Here is an 18,453-nt window from a genome sequence, read left to right as displayed (position 1 = left end):
GTTGGATATGTTAACAGGGACCAGGTTGAGGTGGGCACTCTAAAGAGATACCATTGTTTGTGGTCAATTTGGGGTCAAGGTCTCTACCATTGACCATCAACCTGCTCCCTGTCTCAGCTCATATAAACTTCCACATTTCCCAGAAAGAAGGAAAATACAGTGGGGAATAATGAAAAATACAAGGAGAATGACCAGAAGATAGGAAATGAAAAAGAAAATAACCAATCAATAACATCTCAGACAGTAGGGTTCATCCCAGACTTATTTCTCATAGTTTCTGCAGCCCGAAGCATTTTCCTTGTGGCTCAGATGATCTCAGTTCCAGAGTCAAATAGGTCTCTGCGTTTCTCCTTCCTGGTAGAGTTTAGGATTACCTGAAACACCAGGTGTTTCCCAGGTTGAAACATCAGATGGCCTCCTGCTGTCCAAATTTAGGACAACTGCTGCTGCACATCCATGGCTAGGGGCACCAACCACACATTACGTTCTAAGTGAATAAAGTCATCACGGAGAGTTAAATGGGCCTGGCAACCTGAGGGCCCAGGGCACACTGTTCAGAACTGAAGTTGTATGGCCCCTCTCCTGAGGCCTTAATGATCACCTTCCACTGCTCCCACATCATCCGCTGGTCATTCCAGGGGCTCTGCAGACTGTTCTGATCCCTCCACTTTGGAAAACTTGCACTCTGCTTATTTTGTTCAACTGTGTTGCTCCTCAACTTTCTCCTAAGCACTGTGCAACTTACGTGCCCCTTTTGTATTCGCATTTACTACTCAGACTGCTCTTGGACTCCTAACTCCCCTGTGAAACATCTGGCAATTAATCTGGATTGAGAGATACTTCACCATTGCTTCTCCCCCAGACCTGTATTGAGAAGATGCCACCACAGCTTTCCTCTTATTATTCTGTCACTATCCTAACATTAGATGTTAATTGGGATTTTATTAAAGATCTGACATTGTAATTGTTCTTCACAATGAAATTGGTACAAGAGCAGCTAGGCTGCTGTAGAAACAGCTCTGTATTTCTATGGTAATCCTTAGTTATTTGCCCAATTTGTCACTGTCCTTCACTTTCTTAATAAATTGACATCAGTGGTGCCTGATTCATCAAATGTGCACAATTCAGAGGAGAGCCAGATGTTGCTCTGACTCATGCTAACTGAAGAGCAGTGCTCCTGTCCCCCAGGGCCCCGAACAGAAGCTCTGAGATGGCATTCATTTGAACCCTTATTTATCAAGTGCCTCCTCAGTGTCGGTTTCTATGCTGGGATGCAAAAGAGTCACAGTCCCACTGTAGGGATCTCATCTAGTATGGGAAACACACAAAACCCAAAGTAAATAGGCAAAAGGATGAACAACACTGCACTAGTGCTGTGACAGCAATAAATGAGTGTCATGGCAGACAGAAGGGAAGGTCAGGGAAAGCCCGAGGACCTGACATTTAAGCTGAGATGTTCAGAATGTGAAAAATGGGAATGTGGGTCAGAAGGAAGGGCCATAAGAAGACCCTGGGATGGGAAAGGAACTCGGCAGATTTGGGGAGATGAGCGAATATAGTGGGGCTAAGGCTTAACAAGGGAAGGGGAAATGAGATCACAGAGGTGGGCAAGGGGAGCTCTCTCAGGGCTCTGAGGACCACAGTAAGGATTTGAGACTTGAAGCAGAGAAATGGCATGATATTATTTGTATTTGAAAAAGACTGTAGTTGCCAGGAGGTTACCAATGACTCCATTAATATCTATGGGCCCAAGTCACTGTAGCTGAGGAAACTGCACAGGCTATTGGGACCCATTTTTCCTTTTTCTCCCAAATGGGAGCCCAGTGTTAGGAGCTAAGGATGATGGGTTTTCCTTGCCTTGGAGGAACATCCCTTTGCTTCGCAGAGCCTCAGCAAGACTATCACAGTGCTTCTCTCACTAGACCACAAGGTCCTGGAGGGCAAGGTAGGGCCCTATTCACTGTGGCCCCAGCACCTGGTGCCTGGCAAATGCTGGCTTGAGGGAATGGTGGACTGCACTGGTCTCTCACAGTAGCATCTCAGATGAGGGGTCTGGTGCCCCAGCTGTCCAAGACCCATTCTAGTAGAGAGGCCTTGAGGGGACGTCGGCAGCTGGGAAAGCACTGGGCTAAAGAAACACACCAGTGCTTACAGGCCCTTCTTTCAGGCACGACCCTACCTCACACTGCCAAAGCTTTTTCTTTGGGGCTGAAGATATCTTTCATAGAACTAACCTGAGTACCATTACACTTTAAGTATTTGTTTAGCCTATATATTCTGTCACATATTTTTTTTGTAATTAATAAACTTTATTTTTCTGGAGGGGGTTTAGGTTCATAGAGCACAGCACAGAGAGTTCCCATATACTGCTTGTCCTGCACATACCAACACTCCCCCAACAACATCCTGCCGCAGAGGGGTACACCTCTTATCATCGATGAAGCTATGTTAACATCATTATCACCCAAAGTCCGTAGGTTATATTAGGGCTCACTCTTGGTGGTGCACATTCTACAGGTTTGGGCAAATGTACACTTACGTGACTCTACCAGCCATGATTCTTTTTATTAACCGTCCAGTTCTTGGGCTTCCTTCCCACTTCCAAGTCAGGTCCCTTCCGGGACCCCTGTGACAACATATGAGGAGGCCCTTTGTCCTACGATGTGGTGCCTGTGGTCCTTACCTTTCTTTTCTCCAGTAAAGGGCACAAAGTCTTCCCGGTCTTTCTGTTCCAAAGCCTCCTTCTCCAGGTACATGAGGAGGTGCTCACGATCAAATGGGCCAGTGGCTGCTTTCTGTGTCTGGTCCTTCTGTCGCAATCCAGCTGGTAGCAGCGCGCTCTGATGACACAGAGGTGTGAGCAGGAAGGAAGGTATTTGCTCTACTGATGCTCTGTTACCCGGCCCCCACCCCAGCCCTGCCGATAACGGGGAAGGCAGGGTGCCTGTGCAGAGATGCACACGTAAACTGAGGACTAAGGTCTCCGGCATGTCTCTGAAGCCCTACTTGCTCAAACATCCTTGCTGAGAGGAAGGCTCCCAGTGAGTGCAGGTAGAACACAAATGGCTATAGCAGCCTCCAAGTCCTCTGTAGCTGCTTTCCAGAATGTGGTGGCAAAAGTCCGGCCACCCTCTGTGGTCTCTTTCCCCACAGATCACACTTAGATTTGGCCAGCTCTGCACCCAAGGTGCTCCGGGGCAGGCACATGGAGACTAACAATGAGCCAACATGGCTGTCCTCTCCTATTTCTAGCCTCTCTCCTAGGAAAACATCCAAGCATGTAAGCAAATACGGCAGATGCTGATACCTGCCTGATGAGGCTTAAAGATTCCTTAAGTTTCAAAAACAAAAACATTTTTAAAAATAGATAAAATATCCCACGTCTGGCTTATCAAAATATCATAAAAATATTTTTAGTACATTTTTGTTTATGGTAAAAGTCACCATTTTGGATGCCTCTGATTCTCAGGTTAAGATAACACTATCAGGGCTAAAGAAAGTGTTTGTTAAACAAACACTGTAACAAGTTACTTAGCATTTCAAGAGCTCATAAAAATATTAGACGCTCCACTGAAATTTACATGATTTACTGTTATAATAATTCAAATCTATCCATTGTTATAGGATCACCAAAGGTTTCAAGTTATTTATGCATTTTTCATATATGAAATATAAATATCTAATATATTTTCATTTTTCATAAATAAAATATAAAAATGATCTGTACTTGGGGTTAAAGACCTGGTTTAAATACCACCTCTGGTGTTTACTCATATGGGATCTTATGTCAATTACCTCTCCTAGTTTGTCACCCTCATAAATGAAATGGGAATAATATCTTCTAATTTTTTTAATTTTTAATTTTTTTCATTTAGAGAACAGCACATGCACAAGTGGGAGAGGGGCTGCGAGAGGGGAGGGGGTGGAGAGAGAGAGAGAGAGAGAATCCCAACAGGCTCCATACTCAGCACAGAGCCTGACACGGGGCTTGATCCCATGACTGTGGGATCATGACCCGAGCTGAAATCAAGAGTCAGACACTGAACTGACTGAATCACCCAGGTGCTCCTGAATAGAAATACAATAATTTACCCCAGGGGCTTCTGTGCCCAGTAGAGTGTATGACCTCATAGAAGAACTTTGGTAAGATTTGCTCCCTTTTCCTCTTTCTTTTCTTCTTCCCTAAGTCAGACTGGTCCTTTCTCAAGCAAAGGAAAATATTTTTTACTATTTACATTAAACTGTTTTTTGAGAAATACATTCTCCATATTAAGCTGAAGTAGTGGCTACTGAGGTTCTCTATGAATTTGTCAGAGTGAGTGACCCAGAACCAATCAGGGGAAGAACCCAGAATTTGTATTTGGAGCTAAGGGATTTCTACACCATTGTTAAAGGACCAAGCCGTCACCATTTATCCCATACTACCATGAACCATGCTGCTTCAGTTCCAGGTCACTAACCTTGGGATCTAGGTCATCAAGAACATTTTCCAACTGTTTCAGTTCCTCTTCTGAGAGCTTGCCAAGAAGCTCATCTTCATCGATGTTCTTGTATTTCTCCAGCTCTTTCTGAAAAGGGAGTGCCATGGTTTCTTATATGCCCTTCTCATGGGTCATGAACATGTAAACAGGCCAGCTTCCCAGGACTTCAGAATACTACAAATAAGAAAGAGACGCTGTTATCGTATTCTGCGAACTGGACTTACTGACAGGTCACAGGGCTGTGCTATTTGCCAATGGAGTCTTTGCCGGACAAATAATTTCAAAAAAAGGTAGTATTCTATTACCTCTCTCTGCAGAGCAACTGGACAGCATAAAAAGGGTTTTCGTATGCATTCTTTCATTTATTTAGATCTTTACAAGCAGTCCAGAAAGGAAGCCTTGACAGATATTAATCTCCCATTTTACAGATGAAGATTCTGAGGCAAAGGTGGCTAAGTGCCTTGCTCGAGGCTCCAGAGCTGGTGTGTGCCGGGTGTCCGGGTTCCCAGTGGAGTAGGGAGCCTTCCTACCACACTACTCTGCTTCCTCCAGCTTTCCGTAGAAAACAGTAAAAAACAATGCACTAATTGTGAGGCGGTTGTAAGAAGCGTAATTGTGTCTTTTCAGGGCGAGAGTGATGTGAGGAATACAAAATGGGGCTCATTTAGGAAAGAGTTTGGAACGTCAGTGTGAGAAAGCATTGTTCAGTAACTCCCTGCAATTCATCTAAGAAAGATTCTAGAATCCTGACTACATATCTCTCTCCATGTTTCTCCTCTTTTCTTCTTCCCTCATATCCTGTTCTCTTTCTAGTCCCATTTCCTTTAAAAAAATTTTTTTAATGTTTATTTATTTTTGAGAGAGAGATTGACAGAGTGAGAGCAGTGGAGGGGCAGAGAGAGAGGGAAACACAGAATCCGAAGCAGGCTCCAGGCTTTGAGCTGTCAGCACAGAGCCCGACGCAGGGCTCGAACTCTTGGACCACAAGATTGTGACCTGAGCCGAAGTCAGATGCTTAACCCACTGAGCCACCCAGGTGCCCCCCCCCTCTTTTTTTAGTAGGCTGAAGTGAGAGCCCAGCATGAGCTTGAACTCACAACCCTAAGATCAAGAACTAAGCTGAAATCAAGAGTCAGATGCTTAACCGACTGAACCACCCAGCAGCCCACGGTTCCATTTCCTTTCTGTTTCCTCAGTCCCTGTTTCGTTACACCTCTAGTCCATTCTCCTTTCATCCCACTCTTTTATACCACCTCACTCCTAAACTTCCACTCAATATGAAATTTTTACTCAATCCCTTCTTTCCTGCAGAGGATTCTTCATCTCTAAAAAGATAATATTGCATTTAGGAAATAGGAAAGTGCTTACGTAGCTGATTGTGTTTCTCCTTAGGCAGTATTAACCTCAAACAGATCTTTCAAGGCAATTAATACTTGCTGTATACCTATTATTTGTCAGGCATGGGTCTAGAAAGCAGAAATACAAAGATAAACAAGATGTGAGCCCTACTTTAAGAAGATCACAGCTCAGTGAGTCACCCGAATAGAGATAATACCACCGGATAATTGTTATAACAGAAGTATAAAATAAGCTTAAAAACACAAGGCAGGGGCGCCTGGGTGGTTCAGTCAGTTGAGCATCCGACTTTGGCTCAGGTCATGATCTCGCGACACCTGAGTTCAAGCCCTGTGTAAGGCTCTGTGCTGGCAGCAGATCCCAGAGCCAGCTTTGGATTCTGTGTCTCCATCTCTTTCTGCCCCTCCCCTGCTCACTCTTTCTCTCTCAAAAATAAATAAACATTAAAAATAAAATTTAAACACAAGAGGAAAGAATTATCGAGTAAGAGAGGTGAAAAGTTGAGGGGAAACTGTGACAAAGGGGTTATGTTTGAGCTCTGAAGGAAGAGATCACAGGTGGGTGTGGGTAGGGGTAGGGAAGGATTATTCCAGAGAAAAGAGCAGCAGAAACCAAGGCACAAAGATAATAAGGTAGACGGTATGTTGGTGAAGTGTTGATGTGCTACAGGGAGAGGAAAGAACTAAAGGCAGGACAGGGACACGTGTGCAGGGCCTTCCCCACAAGTCTTGCTAACGACCCCGGACTTTATTCTGTTGGAGATGGGGAGCCACCACACATTTCTATTATTTATTTTTTTAATTAAAAAATGTTTATTTCTGAGAGAGAGAACACGAGTGGGGAGGGGCACAAGGAGAGAGAGAGACAGAATACTAAGCAGGCTCTGTACTGTCAGTGCAGAGTCCCACTTGAGGCTCAAACCCACAAACCATGAGATCATAACTTGAGCCCAAATCAAGAGTTGGATGCTGAACTGACTGAGCCACCCAGGCACCCCTCCACCACAAATTTTTAAAGTAGAGGAATGATCTGAGAAGCCCTGTTGTTGTTTTTTTAATAGAAAGTAACTCAAAAGGTAAGAATGAAAAATGGGTTGGCATGGTAAGAGAATGGGTGGAGGTGAGCAACTGAAGGGCTATTAGAATGCTGCTCCCCTCTCTTATGAATTCAACTGCTTACCAAAGTCAAGTTTGTGGTTTTCTGTTTGGGTATCTTTTCCATATACAACCTAACTCCCTTTCTCTTTAGCCAGATTTTTTTTTTTTTTGAGAGAGAGAAAGAGAGAGAGCATGGGAGAGTACACACACAGTGCGGGTAGGGGGAGAGGGAGAGGGAGAGAGAGAGAATCTTAAGTAGGTTCCACATCCAGTGTGGAGACTGATGTGAGCCTTGATCTCATGACCCTGGAATCAAAAGTCAGACGCTTAGCCGACTGAGCCACCCAGATGCCCTAGCCAGACTTTTTAAACTTCCACTGGGGCACCTGGGTGGCTCAGTCCATTGAACATCCAACTTCGGCTCAGGTCATCATCTCGTGGTCTGTGGGTGTGGGGCCTGTGTCAGGCTCTGTGCTGATAGCTCGGGGCCTGGATTCTGCTGCTTCGGATTCTGTGTCTCCCTCTCTCTCTGCCCCTCCCCTACTCAAGCTCTGTCTCTCTCTCTCAAAAATAAAGTATATATATAAATGGAGTATTACATGGCAATGAGAAAGAATGAAATATGGCCATTTGTAGCAAAGTGATGGACCCGAGGGTGTCATGCTAAGCAAAATAAGTCAGGTGGAGAAGGACAGACCATATGTTTGCACTCCATGGGGAGGGGAAGAGGGAAAGAGAGTTGGGGAGAGGGAGGGACGAAAAACCTGAGAGACTATTGAATACTGAAAACGAACCCGAGGATTGTAGGGGGAGGGGGAGTGGGGGAAAGGTGGTGGTAATGGAGGAGGGCACTTGTGGGGAAGAGCCCTGGGTGTTATATGTCAAACCAATTTGATAATAAACTATTAAAAAATAAATAAAAGTAAATTTAAAAAATTAAAAATAAAAACAACTTCCATTGCCATAGTCCAGTAAAACAAACAAACAATACTCTCCTGCAAAAACTATCCCACTGAAGCCAGAGACCAATTGGATCATATGCACTTTGTTCTGGTCCCTGCAACTACTTATTTGTCACATGACCCTGGGCATGGATCTAAATCTGCCAGGGCCTTAACCATCAAATGACTGGTTGAACCATCCTACTTAGAGTTACACAGCTTTCCACATTTAACATTCTGAAATTGAGATGTGTTTTACAATAGATGAGCCTACGATTACTGTTGGCCCAGCAGGAGTCAAGATGTACTTGACATTGCCTACGAAAGCATAAATATCAAAAGCACCACAGCTTTAAAACTAGAAGAATGGGTGTCAGGGATTTGGAAAAAAAAAATCCCAGGGGCTTTAAAAAATAGTGGACTACTTTTTTTAAACCTAATGGAGAAGGGGTGAGAGAGGTGGCGGGAGACTGAGGAGTGTTTAGCAACCCTCCCAAAGGAAGACCCAGGTTAAGCTAGTTCCACACAATTACAGAGCAGGTTAGGAGCCTAGCATTAATGGCTTTCAGTTCTTTTTTAGGTTTTTAAAATAATTATCACTTTTTTTTTTAAGTTTATTCATCCATCCTGAGAGAGAGCACAAGCAGGGGAGGGGCAGGGAGAGAGGCGAAGAGAGAGAGAATCCCAAGCAGGGTCCATACGAGCAGTTCAGAGCCCAATGTAGGGCTCGAACTCACTCTGCTCTGTAATCACCGTGAGATCATGACCTGAATTGCTTATTACTACTCTGAATGCCACAGAGGAGATACTGTGTGCAAAAAACCCCAGACATTAATGGCTGAATTAAAAAGTGGTTCAAAAAAGTTGAACTCTAAAGGTGAAGAAATTTTAAGAATGTTAACCATTTCACTTGCACTTTCCCTTTTTATGCCTGGGGTGATCTATAATTTTAAAAATGTATTCATAGAAGCTTTATTTCAAATAGCCAGAAACTGTAAATAAACTGAATGATCATTGGAAGGCCAATGCATGAACATATCATGGTATATCCCCATAATGGAATCTATTCAGGAGTAAAAAGGAATGAACTATTGAAACACACTATAACATGGAGGAACATCAAAATAATCATGTTGAATGAAAGAAGCCAGACCCAAAAGAATGCATGTGGTATGACTCCATTTATCTAAAATGTTAGAGAGCGTAGACTGATCTATATGACAGAAAGTAAATTAGTAATTGCTTGGGGATGGGAGATAGAGATAGGGAGGGGCAGAAGGGAGGATCCTGAAGGGACACGAGGAAATTTTTGACCTATACCTGTTTGTTCACTACTTTGACTGGAGCAATGGTTTCACAGGTGCATGCATGTTAAAACTAACCAAACTGTACACTTTAAATATATGCAATTTTAAAAGATAAACAGAGTCTCATGGGTGGCTCAGTCGGCTGAGCATCCGACGTTGGCTCAGGTCACGATCTCACAGTTGGCGGGTCTGCGCTGACTGCTCAGAGCCTGGAGCCTGCTTCAGATTCTGTGTCTCCCTCTTGCTCTCTGGCCCTCCCTCACTTGCGCTCTGACTCTGTCTCCTAAAAATAAATTAAAATGTTTTTAAAAATTAAAAAAATAAACATATGCAATGTGCATGTAAACTAAAAGATTTCAAAAAAGTCTGTAAGTCTAATCTATCAGTCATTCACTTTAAAAACTTGGACCACCCTCAGATTCTCCTCCTTCTTTTCTTTTTTAATGTTTATTTATTTGACAGAGAGATAGTGGGGGAGGGGAGGGAGGAAGGAGGGGCAGAGAGAGAAGGAGACACAGAATCTGAAGCAGGCTCCAGGCTCTGAGCTAGCTGTCAGCACAGAGCCTGACATGGGGCTCAAACTCACAAACCACAAGATCATGTCCAGAGCCAAAGTCAGACACTTAACGTACTAGGCCACCCAGGTGCCCTGTCTCCCCCTCTTTTCACGTCCACTTGGTTAGCACCTCCTGTAGATTCTTACTGCACAGAACTTTTCACACCACCCGTTCCTGTCACTCTTGTTTCGGACCTTTGTCCTTTGGGCACCTCTAATCGCAGCTTGAAAGGTTTCTGTTCTTCCTCCTAAGCCACCAGAGCACCACAATCAGATCATCTTTCTTTACACTGCTAACAAGCTACTTCTCTGGGCAAAGACTTAACAATGGCCCCCTCTTGTCTACAGAATGAAAATCCAAGCAGTCTAGCATCCAAAACTCCTATAATTTGGCTTCGATGTGCACTTTCTGTTTACTGCTTTCATTACTTTCCCCAGGGAGTTACTCTACTCCAGCCCAAAAGGCTTATTTGCTCTCTGCCATAGGCAGAATAATGACACCCTACAGTGTCCAGATGCTAATCCTCAGGACCGAGAATATGTTGTTTTACGTGGCAAAAGGGACCAGGTGGGTTAAATCAAGGACCTTAAAATAGGAAGATTATCCTGGATTATCTGGGCGATCCAAATGTAATCACAAGGGCTCTTAAAAGATGCAAGAGGAAAGCAGAAGAGCCAGAGAAGACGTGATGATAGAAGCAGAGGGTCAGAGCAATGCTGGCTTTGAAGACAGGAAGGGGCTGAAAGCCAAGAAATGTGGCTGGCCTTTAGGAGGTGGGAAAGGCAAGGAAATGGATCCTTTTCTAGAGCATTCAGAAAGGAGTACAGACCTGCTGACACCTTGATGTTAGCCAGTGAAACCCGTTTTGGATTTCCAACCTCCAAAACTGTAACATAATAAATTCTTATTGTTTTAAGCCACTGAATTTGTGACAGCAGCAATAGGAAACTAATACACTCTCTTACACATACATTTTCATTTTTCAAGGTAATTGTTCTGAGTATCTTCGGCTTGCCCCTTCCCATCCACTCCCCACCTTGCTCTGTGTCTCAGGAATATAATGTATTTTACTGCATGAATGGGCTCTTTTGCTCTCTAGTTTATGTTTGACCAAGAGGAGGCTCTACAAAGAAACCGAATGCGGGGAACAAGGAGGTTGGTCCAGAAGGTCCTCTCAACATACAGCTGCTCTTCATTCGGCTGACTTCAGGCCTGGGGGTGGTGAAGGGTCCCTGTTGTGGCCAGTGCCAGTTTCTGCCTTACTGGATTCCCTAAACTCGCTCTACTTCTTTGTAAATAGCTTCTTTATTAAAACTTCTTCAGATTGTTCAGTTTGACTGTGTCTTCTGTTTCTTGTTGAAACCTTGGCTGATACAGTAATATTCCTTGGAATGCCCTGCTCTATGCTCATGGCCTATCCATGTACTCTGCTTTTGAGACCTGGCTCAAATCCCAGCTCTGCAGGTCCACAGAATATCAGAGCCAACTGAGGCCTTAAAGATCATCCAGTCTAGCAACATAGATGGTTTCTCTCCTATTTGCCGGTCATTCTGTCTTGGTCTCTTTTGGCAATTCCTTTTCCCCTACCTTAACTACTGGCATACTCAGGTCCTGTTTTAGAACTTCTCTTCAAAGCACCTGAGTGGCTTAGTTGGTGAAGCGTCCAACTTCAGCTCAGGTCATGATCTTATGGTTTGTGGGTTCAAGCCCCACATCAGGCTCTGTGCTGACAGCTCAGAGCCTGGAGCCTGCTTCTGATTCTGTGTCTCCCTCTCTCTCTGACCCTCCCCTGCTCACACTCTGTCTCTCTGTCAAAAATAAACATTAAAAAAAAAAAAGAACTCTTCTACAAATCTTCAGGGGAACTCAATGCCTCCAAAGTTTTAACTATAATCCATATCTTAAAGACCCTCACATCCATATATTTGTCCTAGACTTTGTTCCTGAGGCCTAGGTCCAAATATTTCCATCTGCCAAACCAATATCTTTCCTTGGCTGCCTCAAGCACCTCTGAGTACTCTCATCATCTGTCCTACCAAACAGCTTCTCCTCCTCTGGAATTTCCAGGTGGCGCCAAGAAACCTTGCCACCTTTTCCTGGTCTCCCCACCCATCCATCACCAACCTGCCCTCACCTGAACATGTTAGAATGCACTTATTTCACTTGTCTGCACTGCCTCATCCAGTCTTATCCCTTCGATCCTTTCTCCATTCAAATGATCTTTTTAAACAACTCTGCCTTATTGCTTAAAATTCTCCAATGGCTTCCTTGTGGATAAGGATCAAATCCAGAGTCTGGCCTCTGTCATCCTCATCAACCTCATCCTGCACACTCCCCATCTCCTCCTGGCTCCAGCCTCCTGGACCACCTCCAATTCCTGGATCATGCCTTATGTTGCTCCCTCTGCTCAGAGCACTCATTACCCCCACCCCGCTCTGAGTTAAATGCTGTCTTATTCCTCTCCTAGCCTCATGTAAGCTCTGATTCCTCTGGAAGGCCCTGTTCAGACACTGAGACAAGGTTGGGGTCACTTCCTTCCCCCATAACATAACCCCTTGATCACAGCTCTCCTTGATTTTATTACCACTGCTTCTTTTATCTCTGTCTTCCTTGCTAATCTCTGTGAGGGTGGGGACTATGTCAGTTTTGTTCAATGTTATAATCCTGGCTCCCAACACAAGTCTTGACCCAGAGAGTAGGCATCCAACAAATGCAGATGAAGGAAGTGAGCTTGGAGAGGTGAAGTGACCCACTGGTCCAGAGCGCACTCCACTACTTGCCTCTACTCTCTGCCACGGAACTTTGTGATGCCACCTAAGACCACAGAAACTGCTCCTCTTCCTAAATTCATACTATGTCACCAATTTGGTGTTCATCTTTTGCTCTCTCATTATTTTCTCATGTTTGTCACATAAGTTGTTTTTTTCCCAATGCTTACCACAAACTCCCAGAGGACAGAGGCTACATCATAATTCTTTATATTCTTAGGCTTCTGAAGCTCAGGTCTGTATATTCATTTAACAAATATGTACCGAAAGCCTACCTTTTCCAGATACCATGGGGCAAGAGCAGTGAACAAAACAAATGATACCCTGAGCCCCAACAAAGCTCATAGTTTGGCAGGGCAAGAGACATTAACTAACTAGTTACAGTAACATGTTAATATGATAGAACAGTACCCTTAAAACAAACTGCATACATTTTACTAATGAAGGGGTGTCAAAGCCAGAGGAGAGGAAAAAAAACAGTGCATCCTTCCGGAGCACAGCTTTGACCTAAAGATCTGGGGAAAAGCTAGTGACTATCATTTAATAAAAAATATAGGTACTGTGGAGAAGAATGCAGCATTCACAGAATTGTAAAGGGCAAGATGCAGATCTCTGACTCATGACTGGCTGGCCTGCTTCAGCTCCCACCTGGCTCCACAAAGGTTCACATCTAGTGACTCCTCCAGCTGGCGATGCCACAGTGGCAAGTCTGCAAAGCGCAGCTTCCGCCTCCCTCCGGCAGAGTGTCTGTCCCATGGCAAGCCCTCAACGTGCAACCAGATACGAATGTACATGCTGGAATGAAGCGAGTACCTAGCAAGGCCTCCCAGGGTCCGTGTGGGCACGTGCACCAAGTCAGTGAGGAGAATGAAGATCGGGGGAAGGACTAGAGCTAAAGGAGGAATGACCTGGGTCCTCCAATCACTCTCCTATTAACCAAAGGTACGGGCCCTGGGAAGGAAAACAAGGAGCTTGGCTTCCATTGCTTCTTTGTCCACTACCTTATTTGTACAACAGCAGTATGAAAGAGGAAAAGCAGATACTACACCAAAAGCCCAGCTTCTGGCCCTGCCTACACACGAAGACTTGGAGCCAAAGCCAAAATAAGCAGCCTGGTGTATTAAACCCCGTCCAAACCAAAGGCGAATTTTTACAAAAGACTACACAAAAATATACTCTTATAAACACAGTGAAAAAATTTTTTTAAATGGGCAAAACTGTGCCATTAAGTTACTTCGGATACGTACATCTCTAGGAAGGCTCATGAAAAGGACAGACACGGCACTGGGAAAGGCGGGGGACAGGGGTGGCCTGGAGAAGGGAGACTCGGGCTTTTACTATACTGGTGACAATTTATCCCCAAGCAGGGGTGAGGCAGTGAGAAGTTACTATTCTTTATTATGAATCTTCAATATTTCTTAATAGTTTAAAAATAATCAGTGAACCATCGCGCACAAGGGTCAAATCTACATTTTCTGAAAGTAGTAAATTAGAACAAGATTAGCATATCAACATACCGTCCAACAAAACTTGAGTTGTTCCTATATACTGAATTCCTTTTTAGCTGTAGGCAAATGCAAAAATGTGTACAAAACACACAGTCTGTGGGCACCTGGGTGGCTCCGTAGGTTAAGTGTCTGACTTCGGCTTGGGTCACGATCTCACAGTTCGTGGGTTTGAGTCCCATGTTGGACTCTGTGCTGACAGCTTAGAGCCTGGAGCCTGCTTTGGATTCTGTCTCCCTCTCTCTGCTCCTTGCCCACTCATGCTCTGACTGGCTCTCTCTCTCTCTCTGTCTCTCAAAAATAAATAAAAAATAAATCTAGCTATTTGCAGATAGCACAGTCATCTCCGTTTCATTACTTCTTTTTCCTTCCTTCCTTCCTTCTTTCTTTCTTTCTCAACCAAATAGCTCCCATCATATTGCATGGGATGAAGGGTAGAGAAGGGATGGGACAAGGAGGAATTTCAGGCAAAAAGCATGACAAGGCAATTGAAGGAAACAAGCTAAAAGAGGAATGAGAAACAGATCTCACCAGAATTAAGACTTTGTCTCTGAGACTACATGTTGTTAACTTCCCAAACTTACCACACAAAAATTCCCATAGCTCAAATTGGGCTAGAAAACAGTCTCCTTTTAAGACAATATGCCCACCAGTGAGCCACCCCCCTCCAGGTTCGTAAGACTTAAAGCAGGGGGCTTGGAGTCAGTTAGCCCTGAGTGTGATGGTTACCGGTCTGTGTGCAAGAGACACTTCTCCAAGCCTCTGTTCCTTCCTCTGCAAGACAGGCAAAGAATAGTACTTATTTCAGAAGGTGGGAGTGATGCTTAACGGGATAATGTGCGTAGCAGGTGCAGTGCCTAGCACACACAAGCCCTCAGTCAAAGCCATTTCTCTTTTGTCCTTGGTCTGGGAATAGTCTTTTATTTGGGGTATTTGTTCCCTCTGTTATCCTTGTCAGGATCTGTTACATATAGAGAGGCAGCATCTTCTAAGAGTCCCGGGTTGGCACTGCCAGGTGCAGCAAGCCACCACGTATACAGGCTGGCCAAAGTAGGAGATAGGTTTCCACCTGGGCGGGCAGCAGCCAAGAAGCTTCGTGGCTGGGGCAGAAGCTCTTCAGCGTGGAAGTCTTAGACTCTCTGCCAGACTGCTACCTGGTTTCTAATTCTCTTGGCAGGTCCTACTTCCTGCTGCTGCCTAGTCCCTTTGGCCCTATTCTCTGTTTTCTGAGGAGTTCCTATTTCCTGACTTCTCCTTGCATTGCACTTGGGTATATGTGTCTTTTTGGTTTTTAACTGCCTATTGGTTCTGGCCATATTCTCTCCCTTGCCTTCAGGAATTGATGGCTTCTCACTTCTTGACTGGCCTATGGGTTCTCGACTTTCTGTCTTTTTATTCACGTGCCCTCCCAGCTTCTGCCTGATTATGTGGTCTTTGACCTATTTTTGTCTCTTGCTCTGGCATCTGTCTCCCAGCTGGGTTTTGATCAGTGCTTTGTTACAACTTATAGGTACTACGTGCACCTGGACCATTGACTGCATATCAAGATGATATGCAAAATACTTAGCAAATAGTATTGAATGGGCACTGCCCAGTCAGAATGGTTGTCAGCTCTAAATAACAGGGATGGCTGTCCCTGTACATACTGACTGGGCAGTAGCCCAACTTACTAGACTCTAGACTCCTTCAACTGCACTGATGAGAGGCCTCTTAGAGCCGGTGCTACATATTTGCTCCCTACTCAACCCCAGGCTTGGCATGGCTGGCCTTGTGCCCTGTTCCATGAGCTCCTATTACCCACAGTCCTAGAGCTGACCTTCTCATTACCACTCTACCCAGTTTTCAATAGGGGAAACCTGGCAACCTACCTAAAGACATGGGGTAGACTTGGGTTCAAAACAGGAAGGCAAAACATAAAAGTAGAAATATATATATTCCACGTATAGCAAAAGTATCATTGCAGCAAAGGGCTCTGTATAAAATGGTGTGGTTTCTTAAGAGTTTGTTCTGTTTTCCTGGATGGACAACAAGAAGTCCCTTCTGCACATGCCTTCTATGAGCCTCTTTGAACCCCTTACGGTCTATAAGAAACAACTGAGTTGTATGAGATTTACTAATAAAGAGAATGAGAGGAAAGCCTACAACTTCTTTTCAGTCTATAGGCTGGATCTGTTCTTTCCTCAAGACTCTCCTAACTCAAAATAAAAACAACCCCTGGAGCTTCCTTTTACACAGACACAAATCTTGAATGTAGAGAGCAAAGAACAGTGCTTTCAAGATGGTTCTTGGGTAGGGTTATCATTCCAATGGTTTGGGAATTAACAACACTTTGAAGTTGGAGTTAAGGAATGCAGTATCATAAGAATAAATGATTGCTAGGAGCCAAGACAAACCAAAAATGGGAACGTCCCCTGAGCCCACTCACACGTCCCCTGAGCCCACTCACACTTCCAACAGGATTTCAATCATGGGAACTCAAAGCCACAGATTCACTGTAGCTGGGTGTCATTAACCGCACAGTTCTCTACAATCCTCTCTCTTTATTGACTTCCTAATTTTATTAATCTCTCCCACATTTTTTATTTAAAAAGTTCAAATTTACAGAAAGTATAAAAGAGCAGCATAGTAAATCCCTGCATATCATTCTCTTCCATTCACTGCCATCGTTTTTGCTACATTCCTAATCTGCTCCATTACACTTACACTTTTCACTTTTTGCCCCCGAACTAGCTCAAAGTTGCAGATACAATGACACATTTCCTCTAATACCTGTACCTCAAATGACTAAGGTCAGGGTCCTACTTAACCACAGGACCAACACTCACCTAAGAAAATGAAAAGTAATTCCACAATATTATTTAATATGCAGTCCACGTTAAATTAAAATTCTTCTAGTTGTCTCCAAGTCATCTTTTATAGCTATATATATTTTTCTGACCTAGGATCCGAAGTTCACACATCTCAAGTGGTTGTTACATCACTAGAGTATTTTAATCTGCAATACTCCCTATTCTCCCAACCGTCGCCTTTCCAGTCTTTCTGGAACATTGCAAAGGTGAAGTCATGACCTTATCACATCCCTACGGGAGACTCAATTTGTGGTGAGATAATCCCATTCTCCAAAGACCTCTCAAAGGTTCTGAACCCACAGAGGAGCCCTTGCCTGAATCAGTTACGGTAGAGTTTGCTCAGGGCTGGTTTTCTGGTTCTCTTATCCCTTTTGTTTGTATTATTCAAACCATAACCCATCAGTCCCCATCCTTTCTTTCCTCAGTGCGTATGCTCTCGGGTTACTTCTCACTGGGGCTTCCCCTCACCTCCTTGTTAATCACATTTAACCAGATTCTTCCAGACCTTCTCCGTTTACCTACCCACCTCATGACTTCGCCTTCAGCAAATTAAAAACAAAAGCAAAGAAACACATGTTGCCTACCAATTTACAGTAATTTACAAACATTAGTGTGGCTGTAACACATATTTATTGGGTTCGATTGAGGAGAGTAGAGAGAGGAAATCAGTTTTATTTTTTTAAAAACCGGATTCTTAAACCCTGAAAAAAAAATCTTTCCTCTTCACTAGGGTAAAGCTACTTGTTCTGTCACAATCAGGCTTTTTGTAATGGTGTTGAACAGAAGCTACCACATCCCTTCAGTTCCCTCATAGGAGAATCTAGGAAGAACAGAGGCTTAGAAATCATGGGCCCAAACGTCCCATTTTACATGGAGAAAGAGACTCAGAGAGGTGAAGGCTATTGCCCAGCTCCAGGAACCTGGTTTAAAAAATACCTCCTCTGATATTCATTTTCATTCCCTTCTCAAGTACCTTGAGATACGGCTGTTAATGGGCAAGATGAAGCCGTAGCATTCGCGGCCTCCTTCACTGCTCATTTGCATTTTGCCCGCATCACCTTCCCACCTTTGAACGCTTTAAGTAAAAATTCCCATTAAGAGCCTTTTATTAAAACCCATCTTCCTTTCTGTGGATCAACAGGGAAAATTTAGGAAAACTCAGGGAGCACATGCTATCACTACTTTAACCAGGGGGGAAAAATAAAGGTCTCGAGGACCTGCGGCATCAGGCCGTTCCTTGAATGCCGCTTTCTTGGAGGCTGAAACGCCCAGCGGGTGACAGCTCCAGGGATCGTAAAAAAAAGATGCCAGCTACAGTCCCCATCTCCCGCTGTAACGATGCAGTGAGAGGCACCGCGCTCCAGTAGCTTGTCTAACGTTCGCAGGAGGGGAGAAAGTGGGGAACAAAGCCCGGCGTGGAGAGACCCAGCCCCAAGCGCGAAGACAGGAGACCGCGCCCTCACCGCAGCGGCCCGTAGGGCTGCAGAGGCTGCGGAGCCGCAGTGCGGAGCGTGGGACCCACGCCCTGGCAGGCGCCTCGGGCCCGCGCCGCCCCGCACAACCCGCCTGGCCTCGAGGCTGGAGGCTGCCCC

At 44.5% G+C, this 18,453-nt stretch overlaps 1 protein-coding gene across 5 annotated transcripts in view; it reads right to left on the bottom strand.

Moving 5' to 3' along the window:
- TMOD2 (tropomodulin 2) overlaps positions 1-18,453 on the bottom strand; it is a 71,689-nt gene that overhangs the window by 33,075 nt on the left and 20,161 nt on the right. For 4 of the 5 annotated variants that reach the window (XM_029950592.1, XM_029950589.1, XM_029950593.1 and 1 more), the window contains 2 exons: positions 4,461-4,655; positions 2,684-2,840 (listed from right to left, as the gene is read on the bottom strand). In XM_029950592.1, coding sequence (XP_029806452.1) covers positions 2,684-2,840; positions 4,461-4,586 — 283 coding nt within the window. In that variant the 5' untranslated portion in view covers positions 4,587-4,655. Of the gene's footprint in view, positions 1-2,683; positions 2,841-4,460; positions 4,656-4,786; positions 5,096-18,453 lie in introns of those variants that run through there. The other variant, XM_029950590.1, reaches the window with a different exon arrangement.

Source organism: Suricata suricatta, chromosome 9, assembly GCF_006229205.1.
Source record: "Suricata suricatta isolate VVHF042 chromosome 9, meerkat_22Aug2017_6uvM2_HiC, whole genome shotgun sequence".
In the NCBI taxonomy this organism is placed as follows: Eukaryota; Metazoa; Chordata; class Mammalia; order Carnivora; family Herpestidae; genus Suricata; species Suricata suricatta.
The sequence above is the reverse complement of the archived record's forward strand: the minus strand, read 5'-3'. Positions and strand labels throughout refer to the sequence as shown.